The sequence below is a fragment of the Geotrypetes seraphini genome, chromosome 1, assembly GCF_902459505.1.
Source record: "Geotrypetes seraphini chromosome 1, aGeoSer1.1, whole genome shotgun sequence".
Taxonomy (NCBI): domain Eukaryota; kingdom Metazoa; phylum Chordata; class Amphibia; order Gymnophiona; family Dermophiidae; genus Geotrypetes; species Geotrypetes seraphini.
This window is the reverse complement of record NC_047084.1, coordinates 27,136,987-27,157,040: the sequence shown is the minus strand read 5'-3', so window position 1 is coordinate 27,157,040 and position 20,054 is coordinate 27,136,987. Positions and strand designations below refer to the sequence as shown.

Sequence of the window (20,054 nt, the reverse complement as noted above, 5' to 3'; positions counted from 1 at the left end):
CGTAACTTCCAATATCTTTTTCTGTCACAATTTGGTATCTGTTTGAAACGATGGCTCTGGTAACCCTTCTCCTTCACTTCCAATTCCAGACTTCATTCCTTTTATCTAACTGCCCCCTATGCCTGGAATAAATTACCCAAGTTTGTCTGCCAAGCCCCTTCCCTTCCAATTGTTTAAAAGCAGACTGAAAAACCACCTTTTTGATAAAGCCTTTAATTCATAACCCTACTCCTCTGCCCAGCAACCTAGCCAGCTGATTGACTGTTCCCCTTAACTGTATCCATGACATCCTAATTGTCTGTCTTGTCTGTTTAGATTGTAAGCTCTTTCGAGCAGGGACTGTCTTCTTCTTTGTGACTCTGTACAGTTCTGCATGCATTTGCTAGTGCTATAGAATTAATAGTAGTAGTAGAGCCATTCTGTGTCTGAATTCCTTAAGTATCTATTCTTATCATATCTTTTTGAAAGTCCAGGGTTTTGCAGGATACTCCCCAGTACTATGTAAAAGGTTCTTTGTTAATCTCAAGTACTAGGCTTTTAGGAGTCATTTAGTGGAATTCCAAGCTCTTTTGTTAGATTGAATGGGCAGGGGCCATTCAGTCTATCTGCAGACATTCCCAGGGTTTGTTTAATATAATATCCCATAATCCTTTGCTTGCAGACTGGACACAGCCAGCACGCAGTAATGTAATGCTGGCACTAGCTTTGTAATTGCACTTATTGGTTTTATCTGGTTTATAAGAGACTCCTTTTAATGTAATTCTTTTCTATCTAACAATTATAACATTCAAGGAATTTCACACTTTATTTTTCTCCGTAGTGCAAGCAGTGCTGGAGAGTGAGGTCTGTGCATTTGGGAAGAAAAAACCATCAAGACTTCAGGAAAAGAGATTACAGCTCCCCATCAGGTATTGTTAATAGTACTATGGTACAATTTCCTTAGGCATTTACATCCTAAAAATAATGGGTAGTGACTGACAGTATGAATTTATCACCAATAGAGAGAACTATGTACTTTACCAAGTCTTCTTTTTCAGGTAGATCCTACTACCCCACAATCCTACCTGTGTTTAGTAAATAAGAGACCTATGCCTAACAGTGGTTACCCCAGAAGTACAGTGCTTTGTAAAAGTCTTCACACCTTTATATAGCTTTCACATTCTACTGTCTAAAATAGCAATCCTCAACCCAATCCTTGGGACACACCAACTTATATATTCAGGATAACAATGAATATGCATGAAATCAGTTTACATACAGGAGGGACAGTGCATTCAGATTTATCTCATGCATATTCATTGTGGCTATCTTGTAAACTAGACTAGCTTGGTGTGTCCCAAGGCCAGGTGAACGCCAGGTCTTGCCACATATTAACTGAGTGTATGATATTGTTACCAAAGTAATTGAACATAAGAGTATTTTTGCAGCTAAAGAACTGTGTTGACATATTCTACTTATTAATTAGATTGTAAGTTCTTCTAAGCAGGGACCGTCTCTTGCGTGTACAGTGTGCAGCACTGCATGCGTCTGGTAACACTGTAGAACTAATAAATTGTTGTAGATCCACAACAGCTTGCATTCCAGGAAAATCATAGTGTGGAGACTTTAATGACATCTAAGTTTGATAGGTTAATACTGGATTTTAAAGAAAAATGGATTTATAATGGTGGCTTTTTACATTTATATTTTTCTTTTTTTATAATTTCTTTATTCATTTTTAAACTTACATCAAGTGTACAGTAAATATCAACCAAATATAATACAACATCACTTGAAAAATTTTCAATATCATACACCAAGAAGATTTAACCCCCACCCCCCTCCCAAATTCATATACAACTAATATATACCACATAAAAATAATATCTTACGACAATCATCTATATATTCTTAATGGAAAAACAAGAAATCTCCCTCCCAAATCCACATGTGTATTAAGATTGGGAAAAGTGTAACTTATTCATTACTATAATTTAATAAAGGTCCCCGCACATCCTTAAATTTATTATAATAACCTTTTTGAACAGCCAACACTCTTTCCATTTTATACACATGACAAACTGAAGACCACCAAAAACAATAATTCAGTCTTCTACAGTCCTTCCAATTATGTGTTATTTGTTGGATGGCAACTCCTGTTAATATCAATAAAAGCTTGTTATTATTAGCAGATATTTGACATTTACCTCTCATAGACATGCCAAATAAAATTGTGTCATATGACAATGCTACATGGTTCTCCAACAAACAATTTATTTGATCCCAAATAGACTCCCAAAAAGCCTTAATGAATGGACAATAAAACAATAAATGATCTAAAGTTCCAGCTTCAAGATGACAATGCCAACATCTATTAGACTTAGAGCAATCCAATTTTTGTAAACAAACAGGAGTCCAGAGTGCTCTCTGCAACAGGAAAAACCATGTTTGCCTCATAGATGCAGACATTGTACACTTCATCCTCCAGGACCAAATACGTGGCCATTGAGACGCACTAATTTGATGCTTACATAAGCACATAAGCATTGCCTCCGCTGGGTCAGACCAGAGGTCCATCATGCCCAGCAGTCCGCACACGCGGAGGCCCATCAGGACCAGGACCTGTGTAGTAGTCCTCTATCCATACTCTTCTATCCCCTTTTCTTCAGAAAGTTGCCCAATCCCTTCTTGAACCCCAATACTCAATGCTCCAAATATTTCTAAGTCCAGTTTTTGGTTTCTTATTTAAATAGCCAGATAATAATTTATACCACTGTGCGGCCTGGTGACCCAGGAAGTCTGTCTGAAAGCATAAAAAATCCAGACCACCAGACACACCCCTCTGTAGAGGAGGAAAAACCAAGAAAAAAAATTCTGAACCAAATTTTTTTTCCTTGGTTTTTCCTCCTCTACAGGGGGTGCGTCTTATGATCAGGTGCGTCTTATCGATTGAAAAGTATAAATGAATGAGTATGATACATTTATATTTTTCAATCGATAAGACACACCTGACCATAAGACGCACCCCCTGTAGAGGAGGAAAAACCAAGGAAAAAAAATTTGGTTCAGAATTTTTTTTCTTGGTTTTTCCTTCTCTACAGAGGGGTGTGTCTGGTGGTCTGATGCTGGGAAGCCCGAAGCAGCCCACCCTCAACCTGAAGCAGCCTGTCCTCACCCTCCCGTACTTTTTTAAACTGGCGGTGGTCCAGTGCAGTCTCCTGCTATTGTGCGTGTTAAGGCCCTAGCGCACCTTTGTAAAAGGAGCCCCTAGTCTCATCACTCAAATACTTCTTCTCTTAAGCAGATCTTGTAATATCAGAAAACATCCAGAGTCTTTGGCCACAAAATAACTTTTGTGAGCTCTTATAATACAATCTCAAAACAACATTCATATCCTGCTCGAATACAGATAAAGCTAACAGAGTAGCTGCTGTTGAAACATTTGATAATGAATCTTCCAGAATTGCAGATAAATCTTTAATAGCTATATTTTTTTCCTTCATTTAGAACTCTCATTTGATCCTCTCCAAGTCCCAAATCCTGATTTTGTTTTTCAGGAGTGGTTTCAGGCAATTTAGAAGACAAATAATAAATTTTATTAAGTGGAGGAATTAGTTCTGAGACTATTTTAGTATTTCAATTAAATATTTCTGTTAAGAATCCAAAGGAGCCACTCTAGTATCTGTAGGAAAATTCAAAATTCTGAAATTCACTCTCTTGTTAAAGTTTTAAATTTGCCCCAACCTATGGTGGATGACAATATTATCTTTCACTGCAGTAGCTACAGTACCTTTAATGCAGTGTATCTCAAACTGTGTGCCTCCTGAGATTCCAAGTGTGCCGCAGCACACTGAGGAGGAAGAGGCGCCTGCCTATGCGGTACAGCGCCAACGCTGCCCAGTTCACCGAAGGCCTGCATGTTTCCCCTTTCTCTCTAGCGTCCTCCCGCTTCCCTCCCGGCCTCCCAGTCTCACCTTTAAAGCTAATTACAGCAGCCTGAAGAGGATCGCAGGTAGGTAAAATGATTTTATTTTCAATATAGTGATTGAAATGTGTCATTTTTGAAAATTTATATCTGCTGTGTATATTGTGTGTATTTGAAAAATAAATGGAAAAAATTGCATTACAATTAGTAAAGCGGATGAGATCTGGGGCAGAGCTTGGGTGAGCCTAGGGAGGTCTGTGGTTGGGGTACTCAGTTGATATTTGTTAAGACTTAGGGGGTACTTTGCTTGAAGTAGTTGAGAAACACTGTTGTAGGCAATCAGCTGGCGCCAGTGCCTCTCTTTCTCTCCGGCCCTCTTCCCTGCTGGCACCCCCTACTGGCATCTCAGGGCCCATCTGGAGGGCCTCTGCAAATGCGCGGACGTTGACGTGATGATGTCACACATATGCGTGATGTCATCACAGCGATGTCCGTGCAGTTCTGGGTGCCTCAAGCATTTGCTCTGTAGACTCTGTTCTGACTTTTCCAAATATTGTGATAAAAGTTCAACCTTACGCATGAGATTCAAAACAGTTGCGTCCAACTTGGTGATAGCTTTCCAAAGAAGTAAGGGTTGCTTTTTGTTTTCTTTTTTTTTTGGATATTACTTCAGCTTTTGACTCAGTCCATCTTAAATGTCCCCCATGTATGTTGAAGTAGTTAAAAACTAGGTCAGTTGAAAACACAGTGTTTATTTTCATATCTGCGTGGATGATATAATATAGCCCCATGTTTTGTTGCTGGGAAATTTTAACTTGGATTGTAAAGTGATGAGTTATTGAATTTTTTAAGTAATGTGAATTTAGTTTGTTATAGTGAACAAGAAACACATGAAAGGCCACACTTTGAACCTGTTAACATTTTCCAATCATGCGTTGAATAACATTTCAGTTTAATAATTGACAGCATGTCCCTTGGTTTGATCAATATTTGTTATAATTTGAAATTAATTGGAGGGATTTCTTGAGGAAATTGTCACAGCCCAATATAATCAAAGAAAACAGACCTAAAATTGAACCTTCACTGAGTAGGATTGGAAGTCTGATATTAGATGATTTTAATGCAGCTCAGAATCTGATTGAGAACTGGAATTCAGTCAGTACTATTTTGTTAGATAAGATGGTTCCATTATTAAGGAAAGATAAGGAAATAGGAAACCAAATAAGTGATTTGACAAAGATCTCTTGCAGCTTAAAAATGCAGATTAGAAAAGGAAGAACACCAACACACTGGAATCAAAGGTTGCCTGGAAAACTATGATTACACTATATATAAATCTGAAATTATTGCCAAGAAAAATAATGATAATTCTAGACTTATAGGGATCGACAGAATTGATGTAAAGCATTTGTATATAGACACAGATTGTGTTTTTCCCTGTATCTATAGGCTGCTGAGAAGATGACAGGGATAATTTGTGTCCTTTACTCTGCCTTCCTCTTTAACACTCCTGGCTTTCTTTCACCATTATTGAAACCTCTCTTTGGGACTCCCTAAATAATCCTGTTCCAATAATATCCTTCAAGGATGCTCCACACCGAACCATCTTTTCCTGGATGACTGTTGGCTTTCCTCCCCATCTTATTTAAAAGCTGCTCACTCTCCTATTTAAAGAATTGGAAAAAAAATGTTAGTGCCAGCAGCCTAGTTCCATCCCAGCTGAGGTGGAGTCTATTCTTTTGGAATAGGCTCCCCCTTTCTCAGGAGGTTGCCCAGTTCCTAACAAATCTACCGTATATACTCAAATATAAGTAGAGACCCACATTTTCCCCCCAAAAAGGAGGAAAAATGGTTGACTCGAATATAAGTCAGGCGGCTTAATATTCAAGTGTCCTGCCCTGCCAGGTTCTGCACTCAGCCCCCTTCCTTCCCTGCCCTGCACTCAGTCCCATTCCCTACCAGACTTTGAACCAAGCCCCCCTCCCTGCCAGGCTCTGAACACTGTCTCACCTTCATTCCCTGTACCCTCTTCCCCCTAAAAAGAGCCAACCTCATCAGTGATGTCACAATGGCTTGATTGTCCCATATTCCCCTCTGCCCTCTAACCCAGCCTCTGCCCTTAACTTAACCCAGCCTCTGCCCTAGTGGTAGGCCGGGACAGGAGAGATCCCTTCCTTCTCCTGCCCTGGCTGACACTAATAATTACCACCCTCCCTCGTGTACGTTTTCCTTGGTGGTCCAACGTGTATGCGCTGAAATCTTCCTTTTGTAAAAGTAGCAGCCAGCGGCGCACCCAGACCGGCACGCAGGAGCGAGCTTTTCATGCTCCCAGCCGGCCCTGAACTGCTCCTTAATAGGCTACCGTGAGAGCCACGAGAACTCGCTGCAGCCTATCAAGGAGCGGTACAGGGCCAGCTGAGAGTACGAAAAGCTCGCTCCTGCGTGCCGGCCCAGGTGCATCGCTGGCTGCTACTTTTACAAAGGAAGATTTCAGCACATACATGCTGGACCACCAGGGAAGAAGTAAAGGAAGGAGGGAGGGTGCTACCACCTCCTTACCACTAACCAGCACTTCAGTTCCCGACAACACCTGACTGGCACTTCAGTCCTACCATCTCCCTACCCGTTAACCTGCACTTGTTTTCCCCCCCTGCTCGACGGGCACTTTAAAGCTACTACCTCCCCATCCGATGACCGGCACATCTGTGTCCCTTCCCCCTCCCCCTGGCTGACTGGCACTGTTCTTAGCAGCACAGTTCTTTTCCTTTCTGAAGCGGAGGCCAATGCTGTGTGTTGGGCCGGAGTGAGGCCTTGCACATTTGCGCATGATCAAGGCCTGTTGGTTCCCACCCTCTCCGAGAATCTCAGAAAGGAAAAGAGCCAGCAGAGGCCTTGAGCATGCACAGATGCGCATGGCCCCACTCCGGCCCAACACACAGCATTGGCCTCCACTTCAGACAAGAAAAAGAACTGTGCCGCTAAGAACAATGCTGTAAGCCTTGGGAGGAGGAGGGACAGATGGGGAGGTGGTAGCACTGAAGTGTTCATCGAGCAGGGGTGAAAACAAGTGTAGATTAGCAGGTAGGGAGGTGGTAGGACTGAAGTGCCAGTTGGGTGTGGTTGGGAACTGAAGTGCTGGTTAAGAGGGGGATGTAATCTTCAAACAGGGGGTATTTTGATTTATATTATTAGCAAACATAGAGGGGAAAAAGGGGTGTCCAACCTGCGGCCCAAGGGCCGCATGCAGCCCAGTGAAGTATTTTGTGCGGCCCCAGACGAGGGCGATGCAGTGTTTTCCTCTGCTGCCCCTGGGTGTTTACTGTCTTGCCAGCTCCCTCCTCAGTCTTGCTGCAGGATTTGCGCATTTGTGCTGCCCCAGAAACATTTTTTTCAGCTAATGCGGCCCAGGGAAGCCAAAAGGTTGGACACCCCTGGTTTAGAGGGTTGGAATCTGGGATTAAAGTATTGGACTATGCAGAATAATTATTGTCTTTGTTAATGCGTTTCATTTTAGTATTTATCTGCTAGTATTGTGGTTATTTTTATATTACATTTATTATATACTATAATATTATTTTAAATTTTTGTTTCAGCTATACTATACATTAAGTGCCATTTTGCTTGATTTTATCTTTGATTTGTGACTTTAATCCATTTTTATAATAATAATAATAATAATAACAGCTTATATACCGCAATACCGTGAAGTTCTATGCGGTTTACAAAGATTAAGCAAAGGTACAAATTGATTGACTTTAAGAGGGGAGGAAGAAAGAGGGTAAATAGGACAGGAAATCCATTTTTGAGGAGAGAGTGATCAATAGAACAAGTTAATCGCTATAGAGGGGAGAGAGAAGAGAGGATCAGTTGTCTAGATACTTTAGGAACAGGTGTGTTTTCAGACGTTTCCTAAATTCCTCATAAGTAGTGGGCGAAAGCAATTGTTCTAGGTCTTTACCCCATGATGCTGCTTGGTGCAAGAGAAGATGTTCATGGTGTTTTTTCAGTTTACAACCTCTCACTGGGGGGGAAACGAAGTTGGAATGTGAGCTTCTCTTGTGTCTGTTGGCTGAGAAGACGAAAAGGTCAGTTATATATTTAGGGGCAAGTCCGTGTAGTGCTTTGAAGCAGAAGCAGGCAAATTTAAGCTTTACGCACGCCTCCATTGGCAGCCAATGCAGCTGCCGGTAGTAGGGTGTCACGTGGTCAAACTTCCTCAGCCCAAAGATCAGTTTGACCGCTGCATTTTGCATCAATTGTAAACGCTGCATGTTCTTTTTGGAAATTGCTAAATAGGCGCTGTTACAGTAGTCAAGTAGACTCAGTACGAGGGATTGGACTAGGGTTCTGAATGCCGCTGTATTGAAATAAGCTTTAATGGATCTGAGTTTCCAGAGAGTGAAAAATCCCTTTCTGATCAAGGAGTCCATCTGGTCTCTCATGGTTAGGCACTGATCCAAAGTTACACCTAGTATCTTTATGGTAGGTTGGACAGGGTAATTAAGATTATTGATACATAGTGGTGATTTGGTGTCAAGCGGATGTGGTGAAGCAACGAAGAAAGTTGTCTTTTCTGAATTAAGTTTTTATGTCAGTCTTTTGTGTGGTGTTATATTCAAAAAATTTTCTCTGTTTTTAAGGTTTATGGCAGGGAAGCAAGGAGGTTAAAAGGAGACATTATAAAGTTAAATAATGTATTAAAACTTATGGCAAAAATGTCTAGTCTTTGTAGATTGGCTTATAGTGATAACCCAAGTTTCTAACCTCAGTTTATACTCGAGTCAAACTCCCCCCCCCCTCTTTTTTTGTGGGGGGAAGGTTACCTGGGTTTATTTTCGAGTATATACGGTACTACACCTCTACAGAGAATTCACAATGGCACAGGACAGGCTTATTCTCTTCATTTCTGAAACATGAAATGTTACATTGCTCTATTGAGAAGTATAATTATTTATCAAAGCTTTTGTTTAACAGGTGCTATCAAATCTCTGCGCTCTGTACTCAGCCCTCCAGTATCTAAGTAAGTGAACTTTGTTTTATCTGCATAATGTATAGTATTTGTTTACCTTCTATACTAATACAATACAAGTGGTAAGTTGCTTGTAGTTAGTTCTGCAGTAGCAATTTCTGTCATTAAAAAAACCTTTTTCTCTTTGACATTAGAGAGTGTTTTTCCTTGTTAACAGCAAGTAGATAAATTTTAATCTAAATAGTACCACCTTCTGTCAAGTCATAGAAACATAGAAAAATAAGGCATATAAAGACCATAAGGCCCATCTAGTATCTCCGTCCATGTCATCTATTATCCCTTCTTTTCCTTTGTACTTATCCTAATCTCCTGTGTACTTATCCCAAGCTTACTTGAATTCAATACAGTTTTCATCTATTCAACCTCCACCAGAAGGTCATTTATTTCCTCAGATTACTCTTGAATCTACCCCCTTTCACTTTCATCTTAAGCCCACCTATTCCAGAGTTTCCTTTCAATTGAAGGAGACTCATCTGTACATTTATGCCATGGAGATACCGTATATACTCGAATATAAGTCAAGACCCCCTATTTTCCCCCCAAAAGGAGGAAAAATGGTTGACTTGAATATAAGTCGGGTGGCTTAATATTCAAGTGCCCTGCCCTGTCAGGCTCTGCACCCAGCTCCCTTTCTGCCAGGCACTGCATCCAAGCACCCTTCCCTCCCTCCCCTGTCAGGCATTGCACCCAGCCCCTTTCCTTCCTTCCCTCCCTCCCCTGTCAGACTCTGCACCCTCCCTCCAAGGCTCTGCACCCTGCCGCCCTCCCTGTACTAGCCTCATACCTCTACTGCGGATCGCCGGTGCAGTGGGCAGGAGCGAACTTTCCAAGTTCTTGCCCCGCTGTTAACTGGCTGCCGTGAGTGTCTTCGTCTGCTGAGAAGCACGAGCAGGCATGCGATTTGCCGCTGCTGCTGCTCAGTGCTGAGTGGCTTCCTTAATGGCTCCTGGCGTTGGCGGGAGCTTGCAATAATTTTGGAAGGGGGTGTATTGGCTTGAATATAAACCTGGACCCCCATTTTTGGGCCAGTTTTTTTGGCACAAAAATCCCGGTTTATATTCGAGTATAGACGGTAGTTAAATGTCCTTATCATATCTCCTCTCTTCTGCCTTTCTTCCAAAGTATGGATATTGAGATCTTTAACTTTGTCCTTATTTTCTTTGTCAAAGACTATTGCCCATTTTAGTAGCTGCCATCCTTTTTATATTTTTATGAAGGTGCGGTGTCTAGAATTGTGCACAGTACTCTAAATGAAGTGACACTTATAATTACCTTTTTCCTAATGGCCAGTCCTCTCCCTATATACTCATATTGAAACAGATCAAAGTTCCTTCAAAGTTCGTTCCCCTTAACTGTATCCATGACATCCTGTTTGTCTGTTTAGATTGTAAGCTTGTTCTAACAGGGATTGTGTTCTTTGTGACTCTGTACAGTACTGCATACAACTGGTAGCGCTATAGAAATAATTACTAATAGTAGTAGTAGTAGTAGTAGTCTTTTAGGAAATTATTCAAATCTTTTTAAACCTCACTTAACTAACTGTTTTCACCACATTCTCTGGCAATGAATTCCAGAGTTTAATTACACAAGTGAAGAAATATATTCTCCAGTTTGTTTTAGATTGACTACTTAATAGCATTGCATGCCCTGTGGTCCTAGTATTTTTGGAAAGAGTAAATAAGTGATTCATGTCTACCTGTTCTACTCTACTCAGTATTTTATTGATCTCTATCATGTTTCCCCTGAGCTGTCTCTTCTCCAATCTGAAGAGTTGTAGCCACTTTAGCCTTTCCTCATAGGGAAGTCATTCCATTCCGTTTATCATTTTTTTATCACCCTTCTCTGTACCTTTCCTAATTCTGCTATATCTTTTTTGAGAGGCAGTGACCAGAATTGCACACAGTACTTGAGGTGTGGTTGCACCATGGAGCAATACAAAGGCATTATATCATTCTCATTTTTGTTTTCCATTCCTTTCTTAATAATTCCTAGTGTTCTATTAGCTTCTTTCGCCACCGCTGCACACTGAGCAGAGGGTTTCAACATATCATCAATGATGACAGATCCTTTTTCTGGACAGTGACTCCTAGTGTGGAACCTTGCATCACATAGTGTATAGATCGGGTTTTAGAAACCTTTATATTTACTTATCACAGAGGTCAAATCCCAACCTCTTCCTTACTTTCACTTTTTTGGAGAAGGGCCACATCCGCCCTTCAATTTTTAACGATCACTCCTGACTCTAGAGAAGCATTGAGAAGGTCAGCCACCAGAACTTCCCTCGGATGTAGACCATCCGACCCATCAGTGTCCATCTTTAATTTGGCTAGCAACTAATGAACACAGTTCTCTAAAAATCTTCTAATTGCAGTAATGTGGTTAGTAATCAGTATTTGAGGACTTTAATGCATTATAGATCTAATGTTGTTCTTGGGACTCTGGCTAAAAGTATTGTATGAATTTTTGACTGATAATTAGACTTGCAATGTGGAATATGATCTATTGTAATTACTATGGTTTTCTGATTTGCTCATGATAAAAGCTGTCAGTTTCGTTTAGTAGCCCCCACCAATGTATGGTGGTAGGGGTTAAGTGAAATGCGCACTGACAGACGCCAGGTCCCAGGTTCAGTTCCCTCACAGATGACTCACCAGAAAGTAGAATAAAGAAGGCATAGCTAGAGGTGTTTGCATAAAGAATATATTATAGAAATAGTCTTACAGAAAAGCAATATTTATAATCATTACAATTAAGCATTACAATTAAATAGAGAGCATAGTAGTTTCCCTGCCTTACAGAGGCAAAGAGGGACATAGAAGCTTGCAGTTCTAGGAAGAGCCAGAGAGAGAGAAAAGGGGGATGGTCTAAGCTTCGTGTTCCATAGATAAAGGGAAGGATAGACAGAGAGAGGGAGAGCCAAGACAGAACCAGAGTGCCAAGCAAAGAGCCAAGAGATAGCTAGATAGAAAGAGAGAGATAGGGCCAAGACCCCTCTCCTGATAGCTTGATAGAAAAAGAGAGAGATATGTGTGTTGCAGAGAGCAGGCTTTTATACCTTGACTCAATATAGAAACCTGTATGCCCCAGTATCTTTCTGTTTAGAATTTGTAAACTGTTTGAAACAATGGTTAATTTAATTGCTAAGGAGGGTAAGATACCTGTAAGCATGGTGATGGGATTAAGTCTCTGGCTTGATCTGTGCACCATTGTCCTAAGCACCCTCTTAATCAGACATTAACACCTTGTAGCTAGTCATGATTCAATCAGGGAAACTTAAAACATATCAGGGATACTTAACAGTTTCCCTGCACTAAGGGTCTATCTGCCTTCCCATGCCAGAGTCAGATTGATATAATTTCCCATAGGCCTCTAGGCTGACATCTCCCATACTTTTTTTTTTATTTATTTTATTTTTTTTCTTTGAAATGAAGGCAAGCTTGTGGTACCCTTCTTTAAACAGCCTGCAATTAGCAGATGCTTCTTTTACCTCCAATATTATAGTCGTATGTCCCCTTTGCTGCAGAATCTCCAAGCTATGAAGATAAACAGTTCCCATTATGAGTTCAAACCTCTGTCTTAGGTTGTATAGGCCATCATCTGGGAGGGGATCCCAGTATGCTTATATCTTACCCGTTGTTGAGTGAATGAACGGTGCATAAGGGATGCAGGAAGCTTTTTCAAGAGGTTCAGGTATAAAGGTACCAAGATGTCATAAGAGAGAGTATCTAAGTATGGGATATGGGAAAATATTATGTCTGACCCTGGTAATGGTAATGCAATAGGCCATGCCAAATTAAAACCAAATTAAAACCAAATTAGAAAGTGTCAGAGAAGATACTGGAAATACTGCCTTAAAAGTTAGAAGGAAGCTTGTGAGATAAAGAAAAGTACATGTGTTTCACTTTACAGCAAAGGAAAATCATAATAATACATAGCAACATTTGTACAATAATTAAGATAATGATAGGGTGAATGAAAACATTAAATACATGGTTTGCAGTGGGCGAATACCCAAAGAAAAGTTCCCAAACTGAGACATGAGCGTCTCGTAGCAAATTTTGTGCAATCTGTCCATTTAAAAAAGTGATAGTATGATTCACTTCTTTGGAGGTTTTCTTAAGTTGTTCAATGAAAGTATGGAGTTCAGTAAAGTTCAGCAGCTTTTGAATGTCTCATTCCCCATATCAAGAGGTAGTGGATGCACAGCATATGAAATAAAGTCTGGAATATCCATAGAATAGGTTAAATAGGTGGAATTGTACAGCAAAGCGTTCTTAGGAAGGTGGCTGTCATGAATCCGGGGATCAAAGGAACAGGAAACAGCATGTGTGGCAAAGTCTTTGCAGTCAGGGTGCAGGAAGATGAATTAGTCCAGCAGGAACCGGCAGTCTCTTTAAACTGGTGAGATGCACACTTGGGATGAAATGATGTTTGCACAGGATCTGATGTTTGCACAGGATGTCAGTCACTGGAAATTAGTGGTATTCACCCTTGAGATGGAATGATGTCTGTGCATACAGGGAGGGATTTGAAAAGAGTCCCGATATCATTCAACAGCTGTACTCCAGTGTGATCCAAATAAGAGATAGAAAATGGAGGAGAAACCATGTTGCCAGTACTGAATGTGTAGAGAGAGAAAGAGAGACCAGTTGCCTGTACTGAATGTGGCAACATGTAACAATAATAATGCATTTACTTGGCATAGTTATGGCAAAAGAGAGGCAATATTCAGGTACTTAAGGTTCTTAATCAGACATTCCAAAAAGATATGTTTTTGTGTGCTGCATATAACTATTATGGCAATTCAGAGAAACCATAATTCTGTACTGAATGTATATATAAAAAAAATTATGTCAGAAATGTGTACTGAATCTAATGAGGATCATAGAATAAACACGGTATAGATATAGAATAAAACCTTTTCTTAAAAAAATATAACCCCTAACTAAGCTACATTTAGCATATGCAAATTATAGGGAAAAAAGAACATTGCGCAATTGGCTAGTTAAAAAAAAAATGGGGAAAAGAGCTCTAGAAATGCCAATGTTATGTATCCTGGGATACTCCCTAAACCAGTGTTTTTCAACCGCTGTTCCGCGGCACACTAGTGTGCCGCGAGATGCTGCCTGGTGTGCCGCAGGGCCGCCGGGCCCGGAGCTGACAGGGGGCCCGAGGCAGGGGCGCCAGTAGCTCGCCAAGGCAAAGTGAGTCTATCACCCAGGACTCACTTTGTCTTGGCGATCTAATCTATCGAGCAGATAAGTCTAATTCTCCCCGACGTCAATTCTTTAGTCGGAGAGGAAGTTCGGGCCAACCAATCGCTGCCTGGCTGGGCGGAACTTCCTCTCCGATTGCAGAATTGACGTCAGGGAGAGCATGCGTCGGCGTCGGCTTTGGGGCCTGTTATCCATTGGTGGGTCCTGTTCCCCGATGGCAGTGGCAGTGGCTTGGGGAACCGCAGGGAGAAAGAAAGAAAGGGGGCAGGCAGGGAAACAGAAGGAAAGAAGAGAAACAGAAAAAAAGAAAGAAAGGTCAGGGAGAGAGGAAGAAAAAGTTGGGGGAAGGAATGAGGTGTGGAGGAGAGAAAGCATACAGGCTGATAGAAGGGAAGAAAGATTGGATGCACAGTCAGAAGAAGAAAGTGCAACCAGAAATCACCAGACAAGGTAGGAAAAATGATTTTATTTTAAATTTAGCAAAGTGGAGGCAGTATTACCACAGTTTTCAAAGGAATTTGCCCAAATAACTTAATAGTTAACTGGGTAAATTCCCAGAGATGAAAACTTCCCTTCACTTACTATGCACAGTTCTGAATTTATATCTGCTGTCTATATTTTACAATATGGTCACCTTTTACTAAACCGCAATAGTGGTTTTTAGCGCAGGGAGCCTATGAGCGTCAAGAGCAGCGCTGGACATTCAGCGCAGCTCCCTGCGCTGAAAACTGCTATTGTGGTTTAATAAAAAGGATGGAGGGTATATTTGTCTATTTTTGTATGCTATAAAAACCAAATACAGAGAGAGACTGAGAGCTGTTGACGAAGAGCTACGTGTGTGTCTTTCTTCGATTCCAGCCAGAATATCAGCTTTGTGTTCAGCCAAACAGGCCCAGGTTTCGCACTGAATAAAGTATTTTATAATTTTTATTTTGTAATAAAGTAATTATAAAATACTTTCTTTGTGTTTATTTGATTCCTATTCAAGAGAATTACTTTATATATAGTCAATATAGGCAGAGAGTTAAATTTTTTAACATTTTCTAATGGTGGTGTGCCTCGTGATTTTTTTCATGAAACAAGTGTGCCTTTGCCCAAAAAAGGTTGAAAAACACTGCCCTAAACTAAAACAAATAGACATAAAACAGACCACATGGCACAGACAACATAAAACACAAATTTTGAGGCGTCAATCTGTCAAGTGTTCAGGGCTGAATTTAACTCTGCAAATAACCACATTGTTATGGAAAAAAAACCCCAGCAAAGATGAACACCTGAGTAGTACAAATAATGCATAGCATAACCATCTCAAATTCCGAAAAGGCACAAAGCTAATATCTTCTTTGGAACGTCTCTATCTCTGCAGTGATAAAGAGGAACCTTGGAAAACATTAGAAATATCTTTGTGCTAAAATTGGTCTGGGATGGCTATATCTGAACTGCTGCTAAGAAAAAGAAAAAAAACATTTCAAATTATCAGCATCCTCAAGGTCACTTAGAGCAAACTTTGTCCATGTTCCATTCAGGCCGACCTGGACCACATGTCTGCCACCTGGGTCCCACTGCACTCGGAGGAATGGGCACTGCGGTGCAGAAGTCAGGCGCAGGCCAGATTTGTCTTTTGTCTGCACTGTCATGTCCTGGCATTCAGAGGCAAGGGGCAAATTCCGAAAATCATTAGTCATGTCTAGGACAGAGAAAAATGCACATTTAGGGTTAAATTTCACAGTAATGTCAGAGCAAGAGGCACCTCAAACAGTAGTGCTCAGGAAACCTTACACACTCCAATGGGAATTCAGATTCCACTGTACTCAGAATAAGTCAGTGGTGTTGGAATTCTTCACCATTCCCTTTACATGGAGAGTGAAAAATATTTTTTGTGGAGATACAATTTTGTTCTTTTTTTCTTTTTATCTTTTTACATCCTTGTATATTCTACATCCCAATAACTTATAGTAGCTTAAAAAGCATATATATCGAAAAGGAATTAAAAGTGTATCACTTAGCTTAAGATCCTTATCGGTTCCCCTTCCCGACGCGTTTCGGATCTTTTTCAAGGTCGGGGGAACAAAAGATAAGGTTAGTCCTTAACCATACATTTTCTGCCACTGGCTTATCCAACAAGATAAGCCAGTGGCAGAAAATGTGGATAAGCCAGTGGCAGAAAATGTATGGTTAAGGACTAACCTTATCTTTTGTTCCCCCGACCTTGAAAAAGATCCGAAACGCGTCGGGAAGGGGAACCGATAAGGATCTTAAGCTAAGTGATACACTTTTAATTCCTTTTCGATATATATGCTTTTTAAGCTACTATAAGTTATTGGGATGTAGAATATACAAGGATGTAAAAAGATAAAAAGAAAAAAAGAACAAAATTGTATCTCCACAAAAAATATTTTTCACTCTCCATGTAAAGGGAATGGTGAAGAATTCCAACACCACTGACTTATTCTGAGTACAGTGGAATCTGAATTCCCATTGGAGTGTGTAAGGTTTCCTGAGCACTACTGTTTGAGGTTACTATTTTCTCATATTTTGTTGTGAGTCATAAGAGCAAGAGGCAGCCACTGGCACTACAGGCCTTGAAATCTTAGTTAGGGTCCGAGAGTGCATAGTGAGCCTAACAGAGCCCTCTGATTTAGCAAATGACCCAGTTGGAGAGCCACATGCTAAAGAGATAGGTCCACTCAGACCTCTCTCCTCCATCTTAGGCACCAGTTCTGTTGCTGGAGGAAGTACTGGATGCTGTGTTTGTGGTTCAGGATCTTTGCCCTCAAACAAAATTTCTGTGTACCTTTTCCCACAATCTTGTGCCCAAATTGAAAGATCTGCAGCCTCTAAGTGAGTTACACTATGATCATGCTGCAGCACTGGCAGGCAACATTGTGTGGCTAACTGCACAGGAATAACCTTGTGAACCAAAGGTTTAGAAGCATTTAGAATTCCTGTATTTAATGCAAGACCAGCCACCTTAACTATTTCTTTGCCTGTATTCTCACTCGTGCTGGCAGTAGTTTCTACAATGTCTTTCATTTGTTCCTTTTGTGGGATAGACACACACTTTGAAGCTTTGTCATTTAGACCCTGAATCTCACAAATTTCCACATTTTTCTGATCTCCAGTAGGAGGCGCTCTATCTGTAAAACTGATTCTGGCCCCTGTATCAATTAAAGTTAATTTATCCTGACCCTCTATGGTAGTATTAACATTGGGGCGGCCGGAAGTGTCCAATATCAAAGGTGCCACATACCTCAAGGTGAATTCTGAGTCTGACTTCTTTCCCTCATCCTGCGTCTCCAAAAATGAGTCCACAGGTAAGTAAAAGGAGTCTGGCTGGGCTGTGAAGGCCTGAGTCACCTTGGCATTCGGACACAGAGAGTCAGGACATCCCTATGCACTAACACTGTTGTTCCTAGCTGTTAAATCACTTTTTACCCTGTCCAATTCTATCTGCATTGTGTGACGATCGTGTTCCCATTTCCTTTTCTCTTTTTCTAATGCTTCTGTCTGTGCTCTGAGCTCATGGAAAGGAATGTAAGTGGAGGTATTTCTGTAACTACCTCTGACATGACCTCTATTTCCTGTGTGTGGTGTTTTCTTGTATTGGGGTGCTCCCTCAGCACGCCACCTTCTAGCTTCTGAGACTGAAATAATTTGAGCTGGCTGGGTATTCCACACAGACCCAATCCTGAGCAGTAAAGTGTCAAAAGGCGTAGTTTTAGGGTCCTCCGAGAACAACAGAAAGTGTTTAGTAATCTCGGGAGATAATAATTCTAATAGGAATTCTTTATGTTCTCTCTGGCCATAATCTGAGGAAATGGGCTAATGTTCATGTTCGTTAAGTACCGCGTTGATTACCCACACTCTATATGCAAACTGCTCTGGTGTATCACTTGGCAGGGGTGAAAGAGTTCTAAGTACTTGCAAAGAGGTGCAGCGAAATAGTTGTTCGATGCCCATCTTTACAAATTGGTGTGGATGAACAAGAGATCCAAATTTATAATAATGTGGACCTAGGGCTAGGTGCATAAGCTTATCAAAATCTGCATTGTTCCTTTTGTATTTCCCTAGACCCCAGTGAATCAGTATGTCAGTAGCCCATTTGCACCATTCATTTATGTTAAAAGGCATAGGGCCCACTTTCTCCACTATTCTTTCAATGTCACTATCTTTCATATGTCCCTGCAGCACTACAGTTACTGGAGCTGTGTCACTTATAGGGGTACTATTGGTATTGCTCTGGCCTGGTAATGAATTTTCCTCACTTTCGTTTGTCGGTTCTTCTTCCTGTTCTACATCTATAGCTAGTTTACCCTTTCTCTGACCTGCTACAAAAACGGTTTTCTGTTTCTCTATAAACTGACTACATGGATTATATGGTGATGGTGGCACAGGTGCAGACGGTAGAATAGCCTGTCCCTGTGAGGCACATTTTGACTTTAAATACTTTAATTCTGCCTTGGCCTCTTCTAATTGTTCATTTACAGTTAAAAAGGAATTTGTGGCCTGAACAATTTGGGTTCTTAGCATGGATATATTAATTTGTGCCTCATCTAAGTCTTTGGACAGCTGATGGCACTGAAAGTCAGTATTATCTTGTCTTAGGCTAATAAGTCCTCTACAGAGGCCTTGAATGAAAAGGCATTTTCTTTTATCTGTTTTCTTTCTAAACTCCTGAGAAAGAGAAACCATTTGTTTCTGAATATCGTGCCATGTGTGTTCTGGAAAATTACCCTCATATGGACCCCCTTTCTTGTCAAAATATTTGTGTACAATATCTGTGAGTTCTTGAAAATCAAAAGGGTTCATATTTGAGGCTGCAGAAGTCTGCCTTGGTTCGTGGGCAGAGAGAATGGGCTTCTAAATGTCCCTGTCTGTGTGTAGCCTTTGAGATTGAAATGCTCCCACTTATGAAGGAGGGAGACTTTAGTTAATAGGTAGAAAATCGAGGTAAAGCGTGTTAGGCAAGAGTCATTGGCATAAAATAATACACTTATGCCCACACTTGCCCACACTGGTTACTACCTGAAATTTACAGGCAGAAGTTTAGCAGGAAAAAATATAAGAAGTCTGTTAGAAGAGGAGAGATGCCATCTGCCAGTTCCAGTCCAGTGTGCACTGGGCCTTTCACCAGGGCAGAGACTGACAAGAAATAGAATTAAAAGCACAAGGTAAAAAAGTAAAAGTTATTAGTACAGATGTGGCGTGTCTTAATTGAGTGACTGTTTTCACTTTGAACCCTGCTTTTCTTCAGAGCAGCTCAAATATTCTTACATGCAACACCCTAGCAAGCATATAATAGCAAATCATACAATGCAAACTGGCACAGGTAGACTACAAAGACTTTTGATAGTAAAATCTCACCAAATATAAAACCCAAAATATTACTGAAACTTTTCACAATTGTGTCATCCAGTCTAAAACAATTTAAGGGTTCCAAAAGGACTTTTGATTTCTATCTCACTCTGTCTGTCAATCAAAAATAGAAAGTCAATTGATAAATAAAATCTCACCAAGTATAAAATCCCACAATATTACTGGAACTTTTCATCAGTGTGTCATCCAGTCTAATGTATAATCAATCTAAGGGTTTCCCAAGGGCTTTTGATTCTATCTCACTCTTATACATAAAAAAAAAATTGAATTATACTTACCCAAGTCATCAGGAAGGACCGAGACAAAGCCCCCAAAATGTCAGTTTCGTTTAGTAGCCCCCACCAATGTATGGTGGAAGGGGTTAAGTGAAATGCGCACTGACTGACGCCAGGTCCCAGGTTCAGTTCCCTCACAGATGACTCACCAGAAAGTAGAATAAAGAAGGCATAGCTAGAGGTGTTTGCATAAAGAATATATTATAGAAATAGTCTTACAGAAAAGCAATATTTATAATCATTACAATTAAGCA

General features: G+C 40.6%; 1 protein-coding gene across 6 annotated transcripts in view; it reads left to right on the top strand.

Annotated features, from left to right (window-relative positions):
- Positions 1–20,054, top strand: part of GFM2 (GTP dependent ribosome recycling factor mitochondrial 2) — a 201,894-nt gene that overhangs the window by 15,149 nt on the left and 166,691 nt on the right. For all 6 annotated transcript variants that reach the window (XM_033929287.1, XM_033929289.1, XM_033929285.1 and 3 more), the window contains exons 3-4: positions 821–908; positions 8,879–8,924. In XM_033929287.1, coding sequence (XP_033785178.1) covers positions 821–908; positions 8,879–8,924 — 134 coding nt within the window. The remainder of the gene's footprint in view (positions 1–820; positions 909–8,878; positions 8,925–20,054) is intronic.